This window comes from Mytilinidion resinicola, assembly GCF_010093595.1.
Source record: "Mytilinidion resinicola strain CBS 304.34 unplaced genomic scaffold BDZ99scaffold_11, whole genome shotgun sequence".
Taxonomy (NCBI): Eukaryota; Fungi; Ascomycota; class Dothideomycetes; order Mytilinidiales; family Mytilinidiaceae; genus Mytilinidion; species Mytilinidion resinicola.
The window spans coordinates 1101146-1124327 of record NW_022985447.1 but is presented as its reverse complement, the minus strand read 5'-3'; the positions used below and the strand labels follow the sequence as shown (position 1 = coordinate 1124327).

The 23182-nt window shown below is 53.6% G+C and overlaps 8 protein-coding genes across 8 annotated transcripts in view; 3 read left to right on the top strand and 5 right to left on the bottom strand.

Moving 5' to 3' along the window:
* The window catches only part of BDZ99DRAFT_445047 (uncharacterized protein), a gene marked incomplete at both ends in the record, with an annotated part of 2870 nt that extends 2726 nt beyond the window's left edge, over positions 1-144 (top strand). Inside the window, one exon of the mRNA XM_033717909.1 lies at positions 10-144. Within this exon, the coding sequence (XP_033576034.1) occupies positions 10-144 (135 nt within the window). The remainder of the gene's footprint in view (positions 1-9) is intronic.
* A 1152-nt stretch (positions 145-1296) lies between these two features.
* BDZ99DRAFT_44956 (S-adenosyl-L-methionine-dependent methyltransferase) lies at positions 1297-2789 on the bottom strand. The gene has a single exon (XM_033718125.1). The coding sequence runs from the start codon at positions 2469-2471 to the stop codon at positions 1374-1376; it is 1098 nt and encodes a 365-aa protein (XP_033576033.1). The 5' UTR covers positions 2472-2789; the 3' UTR covers positions 1297-1373.
* Positions 2790-2981: 192 nt separating this feature from the next.
* Positions 2982-4006, bottom strand: BDZ99DRAFT_521534 (uncharacterized protein; the record flags this gene model as incomplete). The annotated part of the gene is made up of 3 exons (XM_033725634.1): positions 2982-3392; positions 3447-3692; positions 3752-4006. The coding sequence occupies 3 exons, from the start codon at positions 4004-4006 to the stop codon at positions 2982-2984; spliced, it is 912 nt and encodes a 303-aa protein (XP_033576032.1).
* Positions 4007-5353: 1347 nt separating this feature from the next.
* BDZ99DRAFT_488839 (uncharacterized protein) lies at positions 5354-7680 on the bottom strand (the record flags this gene model as incomplete). The annotated part of the gene is made up of 4 exons (XM_033722941.1): positions 5354-5700; positions 5753-7360; positions 7411-7542; positions 7593-7680. The coding sequence occupies 4 exons, from the start codon at positions 7678-7680 to the stop codon at positions 5354-5356; spliced, it is 2175 nt and encodes a 724-aa protein (XP_033576031.1).
* A 2154-nt stretch (positions 7681-9834) lies between these two features.
* BDZ99DRAFT_463891 (inositol-3-phosphate synthase) lies at positions 9835-11894 on the top strand. Its single transcript, XM_033720171.1, has 4 exons — positions 9835-9961; positions 10063-10878; positions 10929-11694; positions 11743-11894. The coding sequence occupies exons 2-4, from the start codon at positions 10175-10177 to the stop codon at positions 11875-11877; spliced, it is 1605 nt and encodes a 534-aa protein (XP_033576030.1). The 5' UTR covers positions 9835-9961; positions 10063-10174; the 3' UTR covers positions 11878-11894.
* A 429-nt stretch (positions 11895-12323) lies between these two features.
* BDZ99DRAFT_445035 (uncharacterized protein) lies at positions 12324-14532 on the top strand (the record flags this gene model as incomplete). Its single annotated transcript, XM_033717908.1, has 9 exons — positions 12324-12668; positions 12716-13049; positions 13108-13404; positions 13456-13525; positions 13585-13604; positions 13680-13767; positions 13863-13950; positions 14007-14213; positions 14349-14532. 9 exons carry the CDS (start codon positions 12324-12326, stop codon positions 14382-14384), a joined length of 1485 nt encoding a protein of 494 aa, XP_033576029.1. The 3' UTR covers positions 14385-14532.
* An 853-nt stretch (positions 14533-15385) lies between these two features.
* Positions 15386-18307, bottom strand: BDZ99DRAFT_463890 (transketolase). Its single transcript, XM_033720170.1, has 7 exons — positions 18187-18307; positions 17980-18068; positions 17898-17923; positions 17530-17614; positions 17185-17479; positions 15774-17134; positions 15386-15714 (listed from the first exon to the last, which is right to left on the bottom strand). Exons 1-7 carry the CDS (start codon positions 18266-18268, stop codon positions 15598-15600), a joined length of 2055 nt encoding a protein of 684 aa, XP_033576028.1. The 5' UTR covers positions 18269-18307; the 3' UTR covers positions 15386-15597.
* A 985-nt stretch (positions 18308-19292) lies between these two features.
* BDZ99DRAFT_499387 (uncharacterized protein) lies at positions 19293-22051 on the bottom strand (the record flags this gene model as incomplete). The annotated part of the gene is made up of 1 exon (XM_033723653.1): positions 19293-22051. One exon carries the CDS (start codon positions 22049-22051, stop codon positions 19577-19579), a length of 2475 nt encoding a protein of 824 aa, XP_033576027.1. The 3' UTR covers positions 19293-19576.
* Positions 22052-23182: the final 1131 nt, after the last annotated feature.

The window sequence follows — 23182 nt, the reverse complement described above, 5'->3', positions numbered from 1 at the left end:
GGGCATGAGGCCGTTGTTAAGCTGCTGCTCGAGACAGGCAAGGTCGATGTCGACTCCAAGGATAAGGACGGAGGGACGCCGCTTTCGTGGGCGGTAAGGAATGGGCATGAGACCGTCGTTAAGCTGCTACAACTCGCACTCTAGTCTTTCTAAGCAACATCCATTGCCTCCTCCCCAACCACAACCTACTACTACCCTCTTATCATATACTTCTTAGATGGTATGATATAGGTCCAAGGTGACGAAAATTGTGGCAAACGACGTAGAAGGCAGATAGTAAGAGGGCGGCCGACCTGCTCCGGCTATTAGGTTGCGCTAGAGGCGTCATTTTTCTAGTCTTTGACGAAGCAGAGTATGGGATGGACGTTGTTGCCACTTGGTAGTATGCGGTGGGCGCGTATTGCAAATGGTGATGACTATTTCAGGACGCTGAAGCGTTTCGGCTTCAAGACCTACTCCTGTCCACTGGCATTCTCAAATGCCACTCCCGATGACAGTCGGAGGATATGACAGGCCTTGTCCCAAGCGCCTTGTCAAAGATAAAAGCAGAAAGAGAGAAAGAGACGACGGAGAAGAAGAGGAAGCGTAGCCAAGCGGCCGCAAGAACAATTACTGAAGCAGCCGACGATCAGAGCATCGCGTCAACTCTAGATTTCGAAGCGTTGCCAGCATTCAGTGAGGGTCAAGGGCGGCCTTCCGGGCACATGTAGCAACTTAGCCAGTGCAGTCTCGATCAATCCACTGTAGGAACCTTGGGAACGGCAACCTCGCAAAACCCTAATCGCCGACAGGAGAACACGTTCAGAACAGACGACTCTGGAAACCAACAAGCGTTCTCTTCACAAGACTCGAGCCCTCACAAGGACGTAAAGAATGATCGATCGCTCTCGAAGCCCCAGAGTCAACCTCGTAGGCATCCAGCTGTCAAAAATAGGAGACGATTAAGAAATGTACTCTCGAAGCTTCGGAACCATTGAACTCCCAGACACTCCCCACAACGTTTACTATTTAGTTCACTAGGATGCATCAAGACGTAAGTCAGAGTTCATCTACACATCAAACCTCTTACTTACACGTCATCACAGCTTTTGCATGCGAACCTGGAGCTATTGTTCGGTTGTGATAGATTTGAGGAAACATCAAGATCGGATGAAATCACGCAAGTGGACACAGGGGAGAACCTTTCTTATGGGTCTTCCTGCAATTGCGCTTCATTGACTAAGTTTCAAAGCGTTCTGAAGTATTACTACCGAAAACAAACGCCCCTAGGAGCCTCATGGTGAACAACTCAACAAATATCCGAAAACACCGCCGTAACGAAGACCCGACTCCTCACTTTTCAAATCCCGAACCCCAAACCTATCCTCAACCCCTCAGACCTCCCCCTTCCTAACCAAAACCCCAAACCACACCCTCCTGCCCACCCACTTCCTCCCCCTCTCCCCAACCCCCCCTTCCAAATCTCCCTCCTCCACCGCCCGTTCCCAAACCCCCAAAACCTCCAGCCCACACCCCCGCGCCACCTCCCCCGTCTCCGCGACCCCATGCGCCCAGCTCTCCCCCCTAACTTTCCGCCCATCCCCCGCCACAAACCCCGCCTGGCTCACCCGCCCCATCTCCTCGTGCATATTCGTCACCAGCGCCACGCCGCCTGGCTTCAGCAGCCAGACCACCCGCTGCCAGAAGGCGGCAAGCGGCACGTGCTCAAGGACCAAGGTAGAGATAATCGCGTCGAATTGGGGAAGGGTGGCCAGGACGGCTGGCGCGGGGGCGGCGAAGGCGTCGGCGTGGTGGAGCGTGGTGGAGGCGATGGCAGGGGAGAGCGGGGTAGAGGCGAGCTTGGCGCGCGCGAGGGCGAGCATTGGGGCGGAGAAGTCGATGCCGGTGATGGAGATGTGGAGGTGAGGGGGGTAGGGGTGAGTGGCGAGTTTGAGGGTGTTGCGACCGGTGCCGCAGCCGAGATCAAGAATCTGGAGAGTGCGTTCAGGGTCTGGGGTCTGGGATGTGGGTAAGGAGGTGGAGGTGAAGGAGGCGGTGACGGAGTTCAGGAAGGTTGGTAGGAGAGTGGCGAGTTCGAGGTCGTCGATGGCTTGGAGCATGTTGCCGTCTGTGTCGTAGACGGGGGCCCAGGCGTCGTAGGTCGCAAGGGTGGGGAGGTGCGTGACTGGCGTTGGGGAGGTTGTGGTGGAGAAGTCGGAGAAGGTGGAGGAGGTGGCGGGCTTGGGGGTTATAGAGGAAGAGGGGAGGGTTGGGTTTTCGTCGTTGGCTTCTTTTGCGGTTTTTTGGGAGGGATTATCATCGTCATCTGCCGTAGCAGTTGCTTGGGATGGTGTTTGATATCGGCTGTAAAGGGAGGGGTCGGATTCGGTGGAAGAGCCGAAGGACTGGTTGAGTAGTGCCGGGTCGGCATCGCCAGTGTATGCCAGCGAAGTATCGAATGTCATATTGAGTGTGGTGGGTTGGAAAGACATTTTGATATAGAGAACGTCCAAACACCAAGTGGTTAATGGCGAGGATGGTTGAAGCGACGACAAGTGGGGATGAAGTGTGACGCAAACGAGCCTCAGGCAAGTAGAAGAAACCTCAAAGATTTGAAAGACAGGAATTGGAAAGATTGGCTCAATAATTAGAGGCCTTACCACTTCATATATACTCCAATGGCAACCAAGGCGCGCCTTTTCTCCACTCCCCAAGCGGCAGGTAGTGCAAACTTTTAGATGACTCACATCATGTGCCCACGCGTTCCGGCAAATGCACCGGACGCGAACGGAGGCCAGCCACGCCCACACGACGTAGTTCAAATGTGGCAAATCGCATCTCTTCCCTTCGTGATATCAAATAAGATGTTCCCAACGCCCATTTCCAAATGCTGTACCACCTAGCTCTTATCATACACCAGTCCCGCTCTACACTACTATCATACAGATCTTGTTATACACCGCAAAGCCCCGAGGTTGGCCCATATCGTGAGCTCTCAGTGGCTACGCGCCGGGATAGTATCCTGCGAGTATCCTGTCCCGATGAGCCACCAAGTTTCCCCGAGCCAGCACACTGTTTCGGAGACGCGGTTCCGCCCAGCCGTTTCCGAGATGGGCGTCTAGCAGCAGATGCGTGTATGCGAATACGCTGGCATCAAAAAGCCCCGGTTCTTTAGCGCCAAAGAACCAATCTTGATCTCCCAGCACCGTCTCCAAAGCCCCAAGCGCCTCTTCAGCATCCGTATACAGCGTCTCGGCATCAATGACCACAGAATTCTTCAGCAGTTCAATCTCCGCCGCTTTACGCAATTCATACGCAGTGGTAAGCCGAACCATCGAATTCGTCGAAATCGGAAGGACATAGAGGGGTTCCGCAATAGACGTAAAGTTGGGCGTAAGGTAGAGCGTATAGAGCTAGTCGCAACCCGTCAGTCGTCATATTCCCAGACGCGCCTCAAATCCACATACCCAAGCCTTCCGTATTAGGTGGTCGAGGAGTGACAGATACGCCTCATACCGCATATCCTCCGGCTCCTCGACCCTCCGTTTCCTCTTCTCTAAAGCCCATTTCTGCAACTTTCCCGACGGAATTGGCGATGCCGGCTTCGCAGTATCGTGCGTCGAAGGGAGTAAGAAGGGCAGCGCGCCGCTAGGAGAAGCATGATTATTCGACGCAACCAGTCGGAAGTCGACGTCGCTGAACTTGAGATATGTCTATATGCGACTCAGTCCATGGCCAGCGTGAAGAAGTGATGCGCCGCGCGCAAACTGACCTGCCACTTCAGACAACTCGGGTTATAGGATGGGGCTCCTGATACAGCGCCCGAGGGAGTCGCAAATATGTACAGCACATTCTGGTGGCGGTTTCGTGGTGAACGCGCTGGGAGTTCGTTCGCTGGATAGGTGGTGAGCGGGAAGCGGTCGAAGAGGCGCTTTATGGGCGCGGGGACGGTGAAGATGCTGGGCTTGGGAGGCGAGCGGGTAGGCGGCTGTGATTTTTCATCGTGTGGCCGGTCTTCGGAGGGCATGGTCCATAGTTTGAGGGTGGATGTTGCTATCGAGGGTTTGGTGGAGTCGTGCTGGGAAAAATGTGTCGCTTAAAGTTGCCCATTTTGGTGACCACTCCATTTCTACCATTTGGGAAGAGCTTCGACGCGAAGGCGTACACCGTGTTGTAATCATATATATATCTAAGCTAGGTGACTACGCTTTCGCTCCTATATGTATCCTTGAAGTACCATCTTATCAAGTCGAGTCCATGTTTCAGCTAAGGTTCTGCTACTTCAAAAAACATAGTACTTCTGATATTTATGCCCATAACGTCACATAATGTCACATAATGGCCCATTATGTGCCCTCTCTGTATTTAACACTTTTCAAAACGCCAAGACTTTTCTAAACTAGCAATAGTTCCCAAGCATCTAAGAATGGTACCTTTGTAAGAGCCACAGAAAATGCCACCTCTTCCCACATAATGACCTACAATCTGTCTTCTATGCTCAACATTTCCCTAAATCTAGAAACACAAGACTTTCCTAATTCGGCAGCTATTGTCAAATGATCGTATAAATCGTAGGGGGCTTAGAAAGAGTCCAGAACCCCAATACGCGAATTGCTCCCCACATTTTTCCTTGCGCTGCCACGGAACCTGCATATCACAGCTGCGATCGTAAGTGTCGGAGAGGTTGAGGATATCTCTCAGAGAGCCAAGACCGCCTCTAATGCCAGCGGTCTTAAATTAGAGGTGTCTTGACCAGTCAGGCGCCGAGACAGCCAACCGCACTGCACCTCCTCACGATTCATAGTCAACACGAACACATTTGCAAAAAAAAACCAGATTACTCAATAATGCGCTGATCGCGTAGATTAAGCGTATAAGCCAGTATACACTAAACATTAAATACAGAATATATCTCTCTGCTAGGAGTTTTACTTCGCCAAAAAATGCCAAAAAGCCGTCTGTCACAGACGGGGAGGATATAAAAAGTGGGGATATAAAGCGGGTTCAAAAAAAGCCAACAAAGGCGTTGAAAGAAGTGCCAAAAGAAGGGGTATATGTGCAATCCAAAAGTAAATCAAGCCAACCAGAAAATACTCGGAGAACGGCAGATGCTATGCCACAGACATGCTCGATATGCGAATCAAGGGCTTGCTGAAAAATGGGCAGAATGGTAGTGGTAAAGGCAAAGAAAAGTGGTCGAAACGATGGACGCCGGTGCAACGTATGCGCGTTGCTTTGATGATATCAAAAATGGAAAGCGAAAGTGCTGAAGCCGCCATGCAAGAGCGCGAAAAAGGGGCCAAAATGTGGTTAAATATAGACGGTGAGAATCGAAACTCCAGTAATGCGCAATGCCACATCGAACAATAATACCTCACATCATCATCATAAGCCTTGTGGTCCGGCGCTCCGGATTCCTCCGCGCGCCAAGCATGTTGTTCTGCTGAGCGACGTGGAAGGCGTGTCTTTCACAAAAGACCTTCCCTCCGACTTCGAAGTAGTCGTCTCTTAATCTGACTCGGCAGTGGTTGCAGGTGAAGCAATTCGAGTGGAACTTTTGTCGTTGGTCGGTTTCAAGATATTGACCTTCGATGCCACGATTGCAGCCCTTGCAGAGAGATCCGTTGAGTTGGTGGTAGTGCTGCTCGCAATAGGGAAAGTTGTTGATGACGTAGAAATCTGCTGTCTGGAACGGGGCGCGGCAGGTCTTGCACACAAAGCCTATTTCGGATATCAGCATTGGAGAGAGAAGGAGAGTTATATTGAGACGTACATTGCTTATGGTAGCGACCAGTAAGACGCCCGTCCGCAGCTTTGACAGACTTGCCAACAATAGGTTCAGAGCAGCCTCTACATTTACCCTTACTCGCCATCGTACCTCGTCGGCTGACGGGCGGTGTTGATGCTTGTGGTGCAACCATTGGAGGAGCGCCCTTAGGAGGGCTCATCGAAAAGTTGAACGAGGGAGGCGGTGGTGGTTGAGGAGTTGGAAGTATAGAGGGCTTCGAGGGGCGCCTCTGGTTAAATAGGCCCAATTGTATAGCAGGATCCATTGGAGACTCCGGCCCGTCTGCGACCGGAAACGGCCTTGGTTTCATCAACGGCTCAGGCGCCATGCCTCTGTTATAGCCGGTAGGGCCATTTCGGCTGTCGCTCCGTGTCTCGGGGGTAAGAGGCCGTGGAGACTGTGTTCGCGAGTCTACACTAGGACTGGCAATCCTTTGTATCCGGTTATCCTCTTGCGCTGGTGGCTCGTAGGCACTGGCCTTGGAAGGCCTTCGTGACAAGCCCCAAGCCTCTGATGCCGGTGGACTGGATCTTGAACTCGTTGCACTTCGAATATCGGAGTTGGCAACGGAATCATCAGATGAACCTGAATCAGAAGGTGTATGAAGTGGTTTCGCCGGAACTTGTGTCTGGATATTCGGCAACACCGGTAGCGCCGGAACCGGTGGAGGGTCGTCGCGTCTCAGACCAGCCCTCGAACCGCTGAAAGAACCGCTGCGGCTTGCACTCCTCGGTGGGAATCCGTTGGATGATTTTGGATCGCTCGGCAGACCTCTTGATACAATGGAAGAGCTATCTGATGCCTCAGATCCCATGGTCGGTCGCCTTTGAAGTGGTGGTAATGATGGTAATGGCGGAACATCCACATTAGCTTCGCTATCTTTCCGCAAAGGAAATGTGCGCGCCCGGCTGTCCGCAGATAAGCCTCGTTTCGGAAGCTCGTTAGCCTGCTCTTGCAATTGCTCTAAGAAGGCATCAATCCCTTCCGGTCGTGATGGCCTCGCAGGTGGTCCTGATTGTTTTGGGCGCGATGGAAGGCCAACGACTCCATTCGAAGACAGCGTTGAACTACGAGATCTGGTAGATCCCACAGAGGAAGCTCTTTGCACATTTCCAGTGTAGTTGCTGCCTATACTACCATGAGTCGCATTTCTTCTATGGCCCAGCCCTGATTTGTCGATTGGTGGCGTCTTTTCTGGTCCTTTACCAGACCGAGCATCGAATGGGCCTGGCGCAATTGTGTTCATTCTCTTGAGCACACTGGCGCCACCGGTCGTTCGTGGACTCAAAGGCGCGTACAAAGGATCTGCTTCGGCATACCGATGGTCGGGTATTGGTTGTAATCCATCTCTAGATTTCGGTTTTGCCTCCTTAGGCGTAGGTGTACCGCTGCGAGAAGTTGGGAACGGGGGAAAGGGGCAGTCCATATTGCCCGATAATAGGTCGGGAGACGGTGGACTGAATGGTCGAGGCATCGGGCTGGTGGCGCTCCTCATCATCTTTGGTTTGTAGCCGGGAGAAATGGGAGAGGCACTCCTCGGGTCACTATAGCTGCTCAGAGGTGTCAATTGATCGCGCGGCGCGAAAGGTTTATCTGCCTCGAGTTTAGTATTGATGTTATATCCTTTGCTATTGGTAGCTTACTAGCAACAGAAGAGTCGATCTTTGGTGGTGGTGGCATGCGACCGGGTCGGAGAAGTCCCGACGTCTTCGCAGCTAGGCTTGTACTGAAGGTGGCTGCTCGATCCATCCTGCTCTTTGGCGATTGCGGTTTTTCTTTTGGACAGTTAGTGTCGCGTGAAAGAAGACAATGGATGTAAACCTACGTGAAGGAACCTTGGAGCAAACATGGTCGGCCATGCTCATAATTTCAATTTCCACACCACAATCTGAGCACTTGATTGCAGGCAGCATGCTCGCAGGCCGCGGCTCGGTGGCCATGGTTGCTGCCGATAAGGAGTGGTCCAGCACTTGGGGTCGTGAATGAAAGTAGGAAAGCTGGAGGATTGTTCGATCGGCCGTCCGTAATGGTTGTCGAGGCTGGCGATTGCATGAAGGATGCGACGGAATCGATAACAGCAAAGGAGATGCAGCGGCAGAGAACGGTAGAGTTACAGCAACTAGTGGTGGGCGGCCCAAGAGAAAGTGACCTGCTGGATGGAGAGGAGAACAGGGCCAGGCTCGGAGGTATTGCTGAGATTGGGATCTTGTTGATCGCCCTGGCGATGGATGCGCGAACTGAGGTCGATACCTGCCGGGAAACACTATGGGAGCTGGCACAGGATTCGGATGCGGCGCAAATAGCAGTGTGACAGTAACTGCTAGAGATATTAACCTTCGTAAGTAGCCCGGTCCCAGCGATGAATTGAGAAAGCAAGAGTATACAAGAGCAGTAACGAGCGACTTGAGGGAGAGGTGCGGCAGCATGGGGCAAGGGTGAGGGAAATGCAGGTCAACCGTGCTTCCGTGCCCGTGTCCCTGAAGGAGGCGTCCGAGGCCAGTCGATTCGCCGGCCGGTGATTTGCTGCCCTCTCAGAGAGCCGTGCACAGGGCGTCTGGAGGCGCGCAGCCCAGGTTGGCCAAGGCCTCGTGCCGCGACCATATTCGCAGCACCCGACGGCGACAGGCGCAACGTGAGATGAAACAACCCACCGGTCTGCCTCGCTGGGCGTCGCAGCCGCTGGGAACACGTTTTGTGGCCGCGTAGGGCTGGGTACGAGGTCACGCTGGGTTTGGTGAGTGCTGCTGGGAGACGTGGTTCGCGGATGGAGCCGTCACCAAAGCGCGCCGGCGAGCAGTGGGAGATGAGAGATATCGCGAGCCAATCACACTAACGAGCCCCTGACGACGACCCTACTACTGTGTAGATTGAGGTCTGCCGTGCAATCGAGCCCCCGGGCGGCCATGACGGAAAACAATGTGGAAGTCGCTTCGAAACTCTGGCCGCTTGCTGAACACGCCGCCCAAGTCTTGAGTTCGCCCAAGGGCCCCAGGGATGCCTTCTACATTGTTGCATGTGCCGCCACGGTTTGACGCTGTGTTGCGGCCAGCGCCACCACGAAGTCGACTGTTTCGGGGCGTTTGAGGCGTGCGAGACACCACAAGTAGGACTGTGTCTCCCGACGGCGAGCATGCCGAATTGCCTCTTTCTTCGCGGTCCGGTCCGTCTTCGAATCGACGCCCCCCGATACTTCTGCACCACGCCCGCCGGCCTGCCGTCTGGCGCCCCTTCACCATTCCACCTCCTTGATAGCCCTCGCCGTGGGAGCCTCTGTACGTAAAACCATCTCGTGCCTCTGCCGTGCCTCTGGTGCGATCGTCCCACACCACCGCAGAGCCCTGAAGCTTGCGCTGTCTCGCATATGTCGTGGCCCTGAGAGCGCGTGCAGAGCCCCGCTTACGGTAGCACATGCTGCTCGGAGTAGCACTTCATGTCGATTGTGTGCATGAGCAAGGTTGGCGACATGTTGACAGCGTGTTGACGGACAGCGTTTCTTACCGACACCGTTGACGGACTCGGCACCCTGCATGTCTTCAGCCGCCCTAAGCGTGTCTAGGACGGCATGATGCGAGATCGGCTGCCTCAAGGGTCTGGAGTAGTGGAGGAGTAGTGTACTCCACCGCGGGGCACTGCCAGCGAGCATCGTGAAAGCATCTCCGCTTCCCCAGCAATAGGCGTCCTCTGCATAGTCGTCTCTAGCTCTCTGCACGCTTATCAGTACTATCACATCTAACTATGAGCACTCGCCGCAGATTGGCCCTGTGACTGCTCGGAACGCCCTCTTCTGTGGTTCCGTGACAGCTGGAGACGGTGGATATGGAGTCCTGTCAGGGTACAGTACACGTTGACACCGCGAAACGCTACTGCTGGCCGCCTGGTGCCGCCATTGGCTCGTCGGGGCCCATCGGCGTGCTCGCAATTATCTAGCCTCAGGCTTGGAGTCGCAATTGGAAGAAGCGGTGGGATGAACTCTCCGGCTTAGGCCGGCACGACGCGTTTGCTATCGATAAGCTCTCGGCGAGAAAGACGTGCTCTTTCTATAAAGACGCCCCGCTTCCTTTCACACACGCTCACCCACAACTTCCGATTTCTGACTCCCAGCAAGCACGCAGAACTCCCTTCCAACCCTTTACCCAAATCTAAACCCTCGGGCCATTGCCCAGTCGCCAAGACGTTCTCCAATCTCCTCAACTCGTGCGTATTCCCCCACCATGCCAAAGGAAAGATTGCCTTGCATGAGGTGGAATCGATCATGAATGGCGTCGTACGCGTGAAAAATGCTAACATTCGTTCAGGGTCCACCACCCATTCGCAGGCCGACGCTCTTCTCCTTCTGGAGGTGCATCGGACTTAAAACACGGCAGATAAATTCTATCTTCCAAGCAATCAACAATACTGCTATTCAACATGGCTCCCCATGCGGAAGATAGCACTGGCTTTGCGAATGGGGGTGGTGTGGGACCTTCTGTGCCTAAGGACCTCTTCGTTGTGAACTCCCCCAATGTCGAGTACACGGACACTGAGATCAGGAGCAAATACACGTACCGCACCACCGCAGTCACCAAGGGGAGCGATGGCAAATATGTTGCCACTCCCAAGGAGACTAAATATGACTTCAAGGTGGATCGCAAGGTCCCAAAGGTAGGTGTCTTGCTTGTCGGTCTAGGTGGTAACAATGGAACCACCGTGACCGCAGGCATCCTCGCCAACCGCCGTGGCCTCACTTGGGCTACTCGTGAGGGCAAGCAAACTGCGAACTACTATGGCTCTGTCGTCATGGGATCGACCATCAAGCTCGGAACCGACGAGAAGACTGGACAGGAAATCAACATCCCCTTCCACGATCTCCTGCCTATGGTCCACCCGAATGATATTGTCATTGGTGGATGGGATATCAGTGGCCTGAACCTGGCCGAGGCTATGGATCGTGCTGCTGTCTTGGAGCCAACTTTGAAGCAACTCGTTCACAAGGAAATGGCCGCCATCAAGCCCCTTCCCAGCATCTACTACCCTGACTTCATTGCTGCCAACCAGGAGGACCGTGCCGACAACTTGATCCCCGGCAGCAAGGCTTGCAACGAGCATGTTGAGCACATCCGCAAAGACATTCGGTATGTTGCATGTTAGCAATGTATCAACGGTGATGCTAATCCTGTACCAGTGACTTCAAGGCCGCAAACAACCTCGACAAGGTCATCGTTCAGTGGACTGCCAACACTGAACGTTTTGCCGATCTCATCGAAGGCGTCAACGACACTGCTGAGAACCTTCTCAAGGCCATAGAAACTGGCCATGAAGAAGTCTCCCCATCAACTGTCTTCGCGGTTGCGTCCATCCTTGAGGGAGCTCCCTTCATCAACGGTTCTCCCCAGAACACGTTTGTGCCTGGTGCCATTGCTCTCGCTGAAAAGCACAATGCTTACATCGGAGGCGATGACTTCAAGTCTGGCCAGACCAAGATGAAGTCCGCGCTTGTGGATTTCTTGATCAGCGCCGGTATCAAGCTCACCTCCATTGCCAGCTACAACCATCTTGGCAACAATGACGGCAAGAACTTGAGCTCTCAGAGGCAATTCCGCTCCAAGGAAATCTCCAAGTCCAATGTTGTGGATGACATGGTCGCAGCCAACTCTGTCCTGTACAAGGAGGGAGAGCACCCTGACCACACCGTCGTCATTAAGTACATGCCTGCTGTGGGAGACAACAAGCGCGCTTTGGACGAGTACTATGCAGAGATTTTCATGGGTGGCCACCAGACCATCAGCATCTTCAACGTCTGCGAGGACTCTCTTCTGGCGTCTCCTCTGATCATTGATCTGGTCGTCATTGCCGAGATGATGACTCGCATCCAGTGGAAGGCTCAGGGTGAGGATGGTAAGTACGGCAACTTCCACAGCGTCCTCAGCATTCTCAGCTATATGTTGAAAGTAAGTATCCACTCTCCGAATGTGTTTCTGTGTATTAATCTGCAACAGGCACCTCTTACTCCCCCTGGCACTCCTGTCATCAACGCTCTTGCTAAGCAGCGCGCGGCCCTTACCAACATCTTCCGCGCTTGTGTCGGTCTCGAGCCCGAGAACGACATGACTCTCGAGCACAAGGGCTTGTAGATGGCGATGATCGACTGCTTGGTACGTGAGGTGATCTGATTTCAACATCAGCGTGGGTGGATGGGAGGCTGAGACAATGCCGGCTTGACTTCAACATTTTGCTGCACACTCAGACTGCCTCCTCTCTCTTAGTCTGGCCAACTCCAACACTCATTCAGAAGATGCAATACACTTTGATTCTTCATCCATCCTCCATAATGCCACGTGATACCGCCTGATCTCAACCTCTTCGTCGCGATCAATCTCATCTCCTAAGGTATATATATACTCGCCGTCATCAAGTCATTGAAACGCAAAGTAGGTCTGTCGATCTCATTCCTTGAAGTAGCAGTGAGGTCATTTGTGGAGCGTAGTCCGATTAACCTCGTTGCCTCGGTCAACTCTAAATGGACTTCAAATGAACTCATAACTTCTATTCCCTCCTCCTTTCTGCATCATCAATGAGGATGGCGCCTCAATTCCCATCCATCCAGTCATTCTTCCAAGTGAAGTCGTCGCCTAGCTCAAAAGAGCATCAACCGCCGAGCTCATCGCCTTCAGCAACGCCAGCCGGGGATGGCTTTTCCACCGAGGAAGTCGACGCGGTCCTCCATCCCACCATTGACAGCTCATGGACACCGACACAAGAATACGAAGAGCAAGAAATCGGTGAACTCGACGCTGGCCCTCGATGCGTCACCTTCATCGGCCGCGTCGTCAACCTCTACGACCAGGCCACACCGAGCAAAGCACCCAAAGCGGCGAAAGGCTGCATAAAGCTGATCGTGGCGGACAACACAGGCGCACTGACGGTACGCCCAACCGCACTGATCTAGGCATCACTAATCGAAATCTATAGGTCAGACTCTGGTACGCCAACATGGACTACAAGCTCCACCTCGGCCAGCTGATCTCTGTGTGGACGCCGCACCTCTCTTATGGCGAGAACGGCACGCTGGCTCCATCGAGCGCGCCGCTCTTCACGAGTATCTTTCCTGAGCGAGATCGGAATTGCCATTTCAAGAGTCATGAGAACAGCGATGAGGGCGTGCAGTGCAAAAAGCCGATTGGGTATAAGAAGGGCCAGCCGTTGCCGGGGCTGATGACGCTGCAGAATTTCATTGATGGAGGGTATGATGTCGCGGATGGGAAGATTCTAGTGTGTGTCAAGAGCATTGGGGCTAGGACGAAGGGTGGGCACTGCAATCTTGGTGAACGATACCCCGAAGAAGCTAATCGTGATGGGTATAGTTGAGAACAAAAGGGGTACTACTGAACGCATCAACATCGGCCTCTTCGACGATACGGCCGAGGCTACCTTGACACTCTGGGGCTCTACCACCGCGTCTGCGGTACCGTGGCGGCCATCTCATACTGTGCTGCTCATCACGAACCCTGGGTGGAGAATCGATCGGAGGGCGTGGATCTCCGTGACTGCGAACACGCATGTTGACGTGGATCCGTTGATCACGGATGCTATTTGGCTGCGATCATTTGCGCAGCGATTGACTAAGAGGGATCATGTGAATCCGCCATTCCCCGACGGAGGTGACTACCGCACCCTTCACTACTGGTGGACTTGAGCTGACTCGGTCATAGTCTTCGACACCGAAGCAGCGGAGAGCTCTCAAGTACGCATCCTATACAGGCTCGCAGACATCGATGAATTGTACTACTTCCTCCACACCCCAATGCCTATCTCCCAACTTCTCACTAACAACACCCCAGCGCTCGCGCGGCACCAAAAGGTACCTCCCACTCCTTCCCATCCAACATCCCTCCCCTAGCTACACCAACGACACACTAACCCCACCCACACGCAGAGAAATTCATGGGCTTCCTCAGCATCATAATCATGGACCTCCACATCGTCACCAACTTCAAACGCAACATGCTCATGTGCACGGAATGGTAATTTCTCCTCCCCCCATCCCCACGATCCTCTTCCAGCCCCACTCCCATCCCACGCTCCCTTTCAGCCTACTCCCTCGCTAACACCTCCGCAGCTGCGGCGTCCCCCTCTACGCCAACGCCGTAACCGCGAAGTGCAAACAATGCGAGAAATACCAGCCACTCCGCATCAACCCGCGCATCGTGCGTTACCCCGGGGGCCCCCCCTCTCCCCTTATGAAAGTACTAATGTAAGCCAGCTCGGCACCCTAGCCGACGAAACCGGCGCCCTCGCCCAGGGCAAAGTGCTCTTCTCGGACGCGGCGTGGGAGCAGTTGCTCGGCCGGTCGGCGTTTCAGCTCGTTAGTTCGAGTGCGGAGGTGCTGCGGTATCTGGAGCAGAGATTGCTGTTTTTGAGGGTGAGTTTGTGTTTTGGGTGGAGTTTGTATGAGGAGGGAGGTGAGGAGGTTGAAGAGGAGGAGGGCGGGGGAAAGGGAACGGGGAAGGTGAGGGGGAGGAAGAGGAAGAGGGGTGAGGAGGTGGAGGGACTGAAGGAATGCAGTAGGGAGGGGAAGGAAAACAAGGGAGATGGGGTCGGAGAGGTCGGGCGGTTGTGCGTTTGGGGCGTGAGGGTGTAGCTGGAATCGCAGACGTGGAGATCATCATCTCGGAGGCGAGGGTGACCGAGTCGATCATGAGCATGTGAGAGGATTACGGGATAAAGAAAACATATACCAGAAGTATCAAGACAGCATCGACAGCCCTTATGAAACATTCTAGTCTCCTGCTACCGTTTCACAAAAGCCACCCGAAGTGACTACATCGCGTAGCCTCCGCGTCTACGAAACTCTCGTCTACGCGGTTGAACCCGTACGAACTTATAGCCACTTAGCTCACGACCTCGCCGCGTGGCCTCGACTGCTCCTCACCAGCTCAAAAGCCACAGGCCTGATCTAAAACGTCCAGATTGGGGTTAACGAGCAACCACACCTCTCCTACCCTCCGCGTCTATTACCAAACTCCCATTACTCCCATTACTCCCATTACCACCCCAGACCCTCTCCACGGCTCAACCTCCAAGAACTTATGACCAACTTACTAGGTTCTATCCCCAGTGCGCTGGGTTGAGCCGCATAAGAAAGGGGGGACAGAAGTAGCCATGTTACAGGCAGGTACGCCGCGTACCCCTCCGCGTGCACCCCTTGGCAATGAAAGGTTGATTCACTGAGAAATTATAATGAAGGGAGCACTTTCAAGGGTTTGAAGGCTTTAGCGAGGGTTTTCTTGACAAAAAAATATAAGAAGGGTGGGGGGAGGTGAAGATGAGTGGGGATGAAATGGAACCACACCTACACCGCGCCTACTAACTTCCCGTCTACTCGGTCAAATCGCGTGAGGATTTGTTGACTGCTCACTCGGATTTTTGTGTTTGGGGGGGGGGGTGTGGCTTCGGCGACTTCCACGCTTCCCGTGGTTAATGGAATCAGAACCAACCGCGCGGAGGGGCCCATTTCGGCGTCTAAAAAACGGTTTGGAACCAGTGATAAAAGGGACAAGAGGTCACTACCCCTCGTGCTCGCCATGTCCGCACCGTGGAATCATACACTCTTTCACTCTTCGCTCGCTCACATAGACTAGAGCGTACACGATCAACGCATGTCATTCAATCTATATACCCCCGCTCTCACTCTAATTTTGAGAAACCTCCCCTTCACACAAGAATTCGCAACTCTTCAGTCAAGTAACCAAGCACTCGACTTCAACAAGGTGCTAATGAAGGAACCGATCCCGCAATCATACGTTCAAGTTCGTAGCTGACTCCCATTAAGTGCAGAAGACGAAGTTAGACGTCTAGATGAGCTGCTGGAAGGCGCGGTTGACCGGCGAGCGGAGCGGCTTGACGTCCTTGTAGTAGTCGACGGTAAGCTTGGCGCGCTTGGCGATGCCTTCGGGGGTGAATTCGAATTTCTAAACAGCATCTATTAGCAAATTTGGCTGACATTAGCGGGAGAGGGGTATCAACTTACAGCGTAAACCTCCTTATACGGTCCCGACGCACCGAACCGGTTAAGGCCGAACTGCTCGTGACTGTACTTCTCCCAGCCTAGCGTCGACATCACCTCGACGCTCAAAGTCGGGACACCATCTGGGATGACAGAGAGCTTGTACTCCTTGTCCTGAGCATCAAACACCTCGACGCAAGGTAGCGAAACTACGCGAGCCTTGAGGCCCTGGTCCTTGAGGGTCTTGACGGCCTCGAGGCACAGTGAGACCTCAGAGCCCGTCGACACGAGTGTGACGTCGGCCTCCTTGTCCTCAAGCACGACGTAGCCGCCCTTGATGGCCTTGGCGAGGGAGGAGCCCTCAAGCTGCGGCAGGTTCTGGCGGGTGAGGGCGAGGATGGATGGCGTGCCCTTGGATGTCAGGGCCATATAGTAGGCGGCGGAGGTCTCGTTGCCATCGGCCGGGCGCCAGACCATCATGTTGGGCAGGGCGCGGAAATGGGCGAGGGTCTCGATGGGCTGATGGGTGGGGCCGTCCTCGCCAAGACCGATAGAGTCGTGGGTAGCGACGTAGATGACGCGCTGGTGAGATAGCGAGGAGAGGCGGACGGCACCGGCGGCGTAGGAAACGAAGTTCAGGAAGGTTCCGCCGGCGGGGATAATGGTGCCATAGGCGGACATTCCGTTCATGATAGCGGCCATGGCGTGTTCACGCACACCGTAGCGCATGTAACGACCGGCCCAGTTACCAATGCCCAAGCTGGGGGGCTGGAAGTCGATGGCCTTCTTCCACCGAGTGTTGTTGGAGCCTGTGAGATCTGCGGAGCCGGACATGAGTTCGGGAATGACTTCGTAAATGGCCTCGAGGACGCTCTCGGAGAGCTTGCGGGAGGCGATGGCAGCGTCCGTGGGCTTGTAGACGGGGAGGTGGTTTTGCCATCCCTCTGGCAGATCCTTCTTCAGTCGTCGAAGAAGATCGGCATGAAGTTCCTTGTGCTCCTGGCCGTACTTCTCAAACAGCTTGTTCCACTCTTGTTCAGCAGCAGCGCCCTCGGCAGCATGGGCGTGGTACTGGTCGTAGACCTCCTGGGGCACGACAAAAGTCTTCTCCGGGTCGAAGCCGAATTTCGCCTTGACCTGCTTGATGTCGTCCGCCTTGAGGGGGTTTCCGTGGACACCGCCGGTTCCCTGGAGATTGGAGCCGAAACCGATGGTGGTCGTGAGCTTGATGACGGAAGGCTTATCCGTGACCTTCTTGGCTGCAGCAATGGCTGCCTCTATGCCTTCTAGGTCGTGGTCACCATCCTTCACCCACTGTGTGTGCCATCCGTATGCCTCGAATCGCTTCAGAACGTCCTCGGTGAACGCGCACTTGGTGTCACCATCTGAAGTCACGATTAGCATGATGTTTGGGTTGTAGAAAGCGCGTGCTTACCAATGGAAATATGGTTGTCATCGTAGATGGCAATCAGATTTCCAAGCTGCAAGTGACCAGCAGTGCTAGCAGCCTCACTGGCAATGCCCTCCATAGCGCAGCCATCGCCGAAAATGGTGTAGGTGTAGTTGTTGATTAGCTCAAAGCCGGACTTGTTGAATGTGGCCGCAGTGTGAGCCTGAGCAACGGCAAGACCGACGGCGTTCGAGAAACCCTGGCCAAGGGGACCAGTGGTGACCTCGATACCGGGAGTGTCATGGGCTTCTGGGTGACCCGGGGTGATGCTATCCACTTGCTGATATGATGTGAGTGTCAATTATTGCAATTGAGGACGGCACTACTTACGCGGAAATGCTTAAGGTCGTCAATGGTGACGGCATAGCCGAAGAGGTGTAGCAGAGCGTATTGGAGCATGCATCCGTGGCCGTTCCTACACAGCCCGAGTTAGCATACTAGATAGTGACTGCGGGGTTTCTTCGCTGCAATCAAGCAAAACAGCGGAGAAGGCGGAATTGCCGAAAGAGATGCCAAATCCACGAAATTGACGCAAAAGCCGCCCAAACAAAGCAGAAAAGCAGTTTCAGCCTCGACACATATCCGAGGAGATCTGAATTCTATGCTGGGCACAAGCCCGCACTGGACATGATCCCGACCTCCTCGATACTCGACAGCTTCCTGGGACTGCGGGGTTTATATGGAGAAGGGGAACCTACGAGAGGACAAAACGATCGCGATTGACCTGATAATGAAATTAATTTCTACAAGTTTGACTACAAGTATGCTAAGGCGGCCTACCCAGTCGGGGTTCTTCGGATTGAAAGTCATGAACTTGTTGAAGAGGACGTGAGCCGCCGGGGCCAAGCCCATGGGGGCGCCCGGGTGTCCTGAACAGCCAGAGTTAGCAATTGAAGCTTTTGAGGGTATGTTGGGGTATAGTTTGCGAGCGGAAAGGCTTGTTGGGCATGGTGGGGCAGATGTCGTAAAGAATGGAGGACTACGGACCGCTGTTAGCAGCAAAAGTTGCATCTACGGCGAGCGTCCGAATCGTATTAATTCCAAGGCGATCGGTGTCGGTGTAAGGCATGATGGCGGTGTTGTGAGGGAGAGAAGTGTTGTGAAGGAGGGGAGAAGAGAAATGCAGCTTTATGGGAAAGAAAGATTGGGGTCATTCCACCCACGTTGGAACCCCCGGCTGTGACGCAGTCCCGCCCTAGCGCCGTTGCCCCTCCACCAGCCCAAAACATGCCGTGTTCGGGGCCTCCTCGCTCTGCTTTCACCTCATGCCCCGCCGGGTTTCTCTCCGATTTGTGGGTATACATATTCACCAGGAACATCCTCCGCAGAGTTTTCCACCGCAATTATCTTCCATTAACCGCGTCGTCGCGCAGGCCGGTGGCTGGCCGACATCGCGAGAGCCTCCCTCAGGGCTTCACCAAGTAGCCGACCCGCGCGGAATCTCTTGCCCGCTGCGATGGCAGAACCGGTAGCATGAATAAGCTATCAACTATCGCTGACTGAGAGAAGCCAATCACTAGAAAAGGATGACTAGAGGAGCCACTTCTCCCGGCTAAACTGCTCTGTCACCTGTCTCTCTAACCTCTCCATCTAGATCGTGGATATTATTCTTTGAAGGCACCACGATTGTCTTCCGCGGCCGCAGTGCCCATGCCTTTGTAACGCTGCCCGCGCTGACCAACGGATTACTCTATTCTGCAGCCCCGGGTGCGCCCAGACTGTTGGCCTGATCTGCGTCTCTGGCTCTGATCTTGTTGGTCACGATAGTGCTTTCTTTTGACTATCAATTGCCACGTCGTCGGGTTTCGAGGCAAAATCGATCGCAGGCAGCAAGATATCGGTGAACGTGTTAAATGTTAACATGCGTCTCGAAGCTTTCCATAGTTTTCATCGTCCTTACATAGTACACGAATATCTTTATGAAATGTTATCCAGCGAATCCAGCTGGTGCAGAATTGCATACCATGTAGAGCACCCTTGAGACAAATCTCTCCAATAAGTAAGGATGTTTGAGTATGTTTCTACGCTTTATTTCCACATTGATACAAGTCTAGAGGAAGGGGTAGTCGAGATGGACGTCAAGTCATATCGATCGCGGACCTCAAATATTGGAGGATATGTATAATCTTCAAATACCTCTCTGAGCTTTTCGTTTCCCTTATCTTGTTCTAGTAGTACATACAATATATTTATGAAATCTCATCCAGCGAATGTTTTTTTTATCTCATCCCAGTCTCGTCCAATCCCATGCTCCAACCCTGAAAAGAAAAACGAATGGGTATCAGTAGTGATATACAGTACAAGCGGCCCTACCCGCCAAAAACGCCATCATGTATCGCTATCCATAGTGTACATATACAAAAGAAGTAAAACGCGCTCAAACGACTGAAATGAACAGCTCGTCCCCTTGCCGCGTGGGCGTCAACTTCGGCACCCACAGCGGACTCTTCAGCGCCTCCATCTCCGGCTCAGCTGATCTGAACCTGTACGCGTACTGCGTCTCGAAGTCTGTTACGCTCTTCGACTGTCGCTTATGTCTAGACTCTGCCCACTGCGCCGTGCGGGCCATGGAGTCGTCGCTGCCGCTCCGGACGTGGCCTTGGCGGGAGTTCATTTTGCGCCGCGGACTCTGGCCGAAGGGTTCAGGCGTCCAGAGGCGGTGTTCGAGCTCCTGCGCGTGCTTTTCTCCGCGTCGCTTGACGAGGAGAGAGGGTGTTGGAGACTGCGTCCGCGCTTGCATTGCTTGGTTCCTGTTCTGTCTTTGTGGGCTCAATGGACTCTTCGGGCTTCGCGGCACGGCTTGGTTGGATGCTCGTGGAACCTTGGGGTATCTCAGATTCGAAATCGGCGATTCGGCCACAGGAGAGAGTTGCTTGTCCATGTCATCAGATTCGTCTTCAGGCGTCGGGTCATCAAGATCGGCAGATTCGAAAGTAGTGTTTGAGCTCATCGATTCTCGCTTGCTCCGAGAGGTTACTGAGGTAGATCTGGATACAGTCATGGACGAAGCTTTTGACTTGATTTGAACCAGCTTTGGCGACTTGCTGGGTTTGCGCTGGAACTCAGGGCTGGCTATTAGCTTTTCCGACCGTGGGAGAAGTTTGTCTGGAGAGATGTAGTAGTCGGGGATATAGCCATCCAGGCTTGAATTCGACGCCGGCCTTTCCATTGGCTCGTGACTTGGCCGAGGCCGATGAGGCGAGACGACTTCTTGGATTGGCGAAACAGTCTGAGCTGGCTGGAATCTGGAATGGCGAACGGGTATATTAAGGGAAAGAGGTGGAGCTTGAGCAGGACCCCCATCTTGGCCATAGTTTTGGGCATATCGTGGTACTTCGGGCTGGCCAAATGGAGCTTGTTTGAAATACTGAGGTCTGGTAGGAGTCTGGGGAGTTTCTATCTCTTGTACATAACTCTGGGCGTATGCACGAGCCCCTCCTGACCGTATTTCTTGTGGAATCGTCGAACCCCGGACCTTGAGTGGAGGAATCGGTAGGATTGGCTCAAGCTTGGGCCTTTCCGTTCGGTCTACTGGCGTATCTTCTTCGAAAAGAGTTACAGTCGTAAGGGCGGAATCAGGGCGTAGCATACTACTTCTATGGCGCTGCTCTTTTCGTGGGACTGTCAAAACCGGCACCGGTTTGTCTGGAAGGAGTCTCGACATAGTCCGTGTGCTAACGAAGCTTTCCGGAGAGACATGGCGGTCGTTCTCGGGGCTGATCGCAAGACCTATCTCCTCCAATGGCACATCCACAGTTGCCCCATTAGTATTTTCACCGACGTCTCGAGACAGACCGATCATGCTAGTTTGGAGCTTAGGGACTTCCCCGCGCACCATTCTTGGCCTCTCCGGGGTGTTGGAAGAACTTGCGTATGGATACGGTAGTCCCACTCTTTGAACGGGCGGAGCTGGCTGAGCTGCTGCGAGTCCAACTCCAACGCCAACTCCGAGGCCGACCCCTACCCCGACCCCTCCTGCTCCTCTGGGGTCCCTTAGGCGAGCTGGTGGTGGAGTGTTTCGGCCTAGAGGAAACTGAGGAAATTGACTGGGTGGAGAGGGACCATGGGAACCCTTCTCAGCAAGAAGACGAGCTTTGTCCAACTTTTGTAGAACTCTTCGTTCATGCCGACGCCTTAGGCAGATGCTCAAGACCATAGCCCCGACAGCTATGCTGATGACTGCAGCGCCGGCCACAGCTATGCCAATAATTTGTGCCGTCTGCAAAGGCCCGTGTCCCTGGTTCGACGACGTTGAGGTTTCGCTGGACGAAGCTGCGGAAGCTTGCAGCGTGACAGATGCTGCTGCTATGATCGAAGTTGCTGCTGCTACGATCGATGTGGCCGCCGCCGAAGAGGCTGTGGACCGTATCGAAGACTTGGCAGAAGTTTGTAATGTACTTGGAGATGGGGTTGCGTGGGTCGTAGATGTACTGGAGAGTGTTGCAATCGTCGTGACTGTGGAGAGAGTCGTCTTGAGTGCAGTGATTGTCAGCGCACTTTGGGTTGGAAGGACAGCATCATTCTGTCCGACGCAGATATTGAAAGCTTTGGAGGCTTGGTCGTCCGGCACAGAGGAGCAAGAGGCATACAAGCAACCAAGGGCAACTTCCCCAAGGCTTGATCCATTCGTACTATATCGGGAACATAGACACCCGAGGTCTACTGGAGAAGTGCAAGATACCGGGAACGAGGTGTAGAGAGCGGAATCCAGACATTGTCGTGCACATTCTGGTACTGTGCTTTGTAAAGAGGAAGGTAATGCTTTTGGTAGTGATGTGGTTGAAGGTTGAGGAAGTGCCAGTATTAATGAAGGTCCGATAATGCATATCCTTTTGAAATAGCTGAAAAGCATAGTTGTACAGTATCTGATTCACAGTGAGAGGACATTCTTTCGGAAGCGGTTGCAAGATCCTTCGTGCTTGGTGCAGAGTGACTGACCGATGAGAATCTATGAGAGCACCATTAGGAAAAGGGAAAAAAGAAAACGCCGGTCAACAGCGGTGAGGAGACGGAAGGAAATGAAAGGGAGAAGACAAGGAAATTCGTCAGACAACACTCGTCTCATGGACTGCTTTTAGAGAACATATTAAGGCTTGCGGAACGACATTGGTAGGCTCATATATTGTATCGAATGTCTTTTGCACGCGCCGTGTCACAGCCGTGCGTTGCCAGCCGCCGAGGCGTCCGCATAGTCCACAGCCCTACGACGTTGCCATGCAACTTAGCGCTGGGGTACAATTGATGATGCTGTCGCAGCGATAACGTCCGTCGACTGGCGTTGGTAGCCCTGAACGATGGGCGCGGGCGCTTCGAGAATGCCGCCAGTCCGCTTTGGACGGGTGCCAAGCCTCACCGGGCGCTTAAACAACACCACCACTCGTCCGCCATCGTCACCGAACACTGTTCGCTTCTAGAAATTCCGTTTCAAAATAGCATTTGGTCCACTTCTTCGCCGCACGGTTCAATGACGTCCACTCGTTCGCATTCGGGCTTCTTCGCCATTCTCCTGCGTGATGCTCACCTGCAAGCTCAGCCTGGGGCGTTGACGCAGGTCGATGTTTCAAAGGACGTCCGAACACGTGTTGCCAGCTAGCAAAGCATAGCTCGAAAACTTATAGAAGGAAGGTGGCTGCGTTCGTTGTGTGGCGAAGTCATGAGAGAGGTCAGTGACACGTGACTACTGTATAAGGGGTCATACATATCCGTTATCTCAGGAACCTCAGCCGCCCCTTGAGGAATTTGAGGCGTGCACAACTTTACCCCCTACACCGCCCTCACCTCCCTGCCACCTACCCCCCTGCACACCCTAAATTCCTCTGCGGAGCGTCTGAGGACATTTGGGCACGGGCTTGGTGTAAGCTGGTTTTTTTTCAACAGGTCAACTTTCTTCAGTGGACGAGAATAGGGTATTCTTAACCAGCCACGCTCTTGGTTGTCGATGCAATAGAATATTCAGGTACTCTTATACTTAATTTATATATTT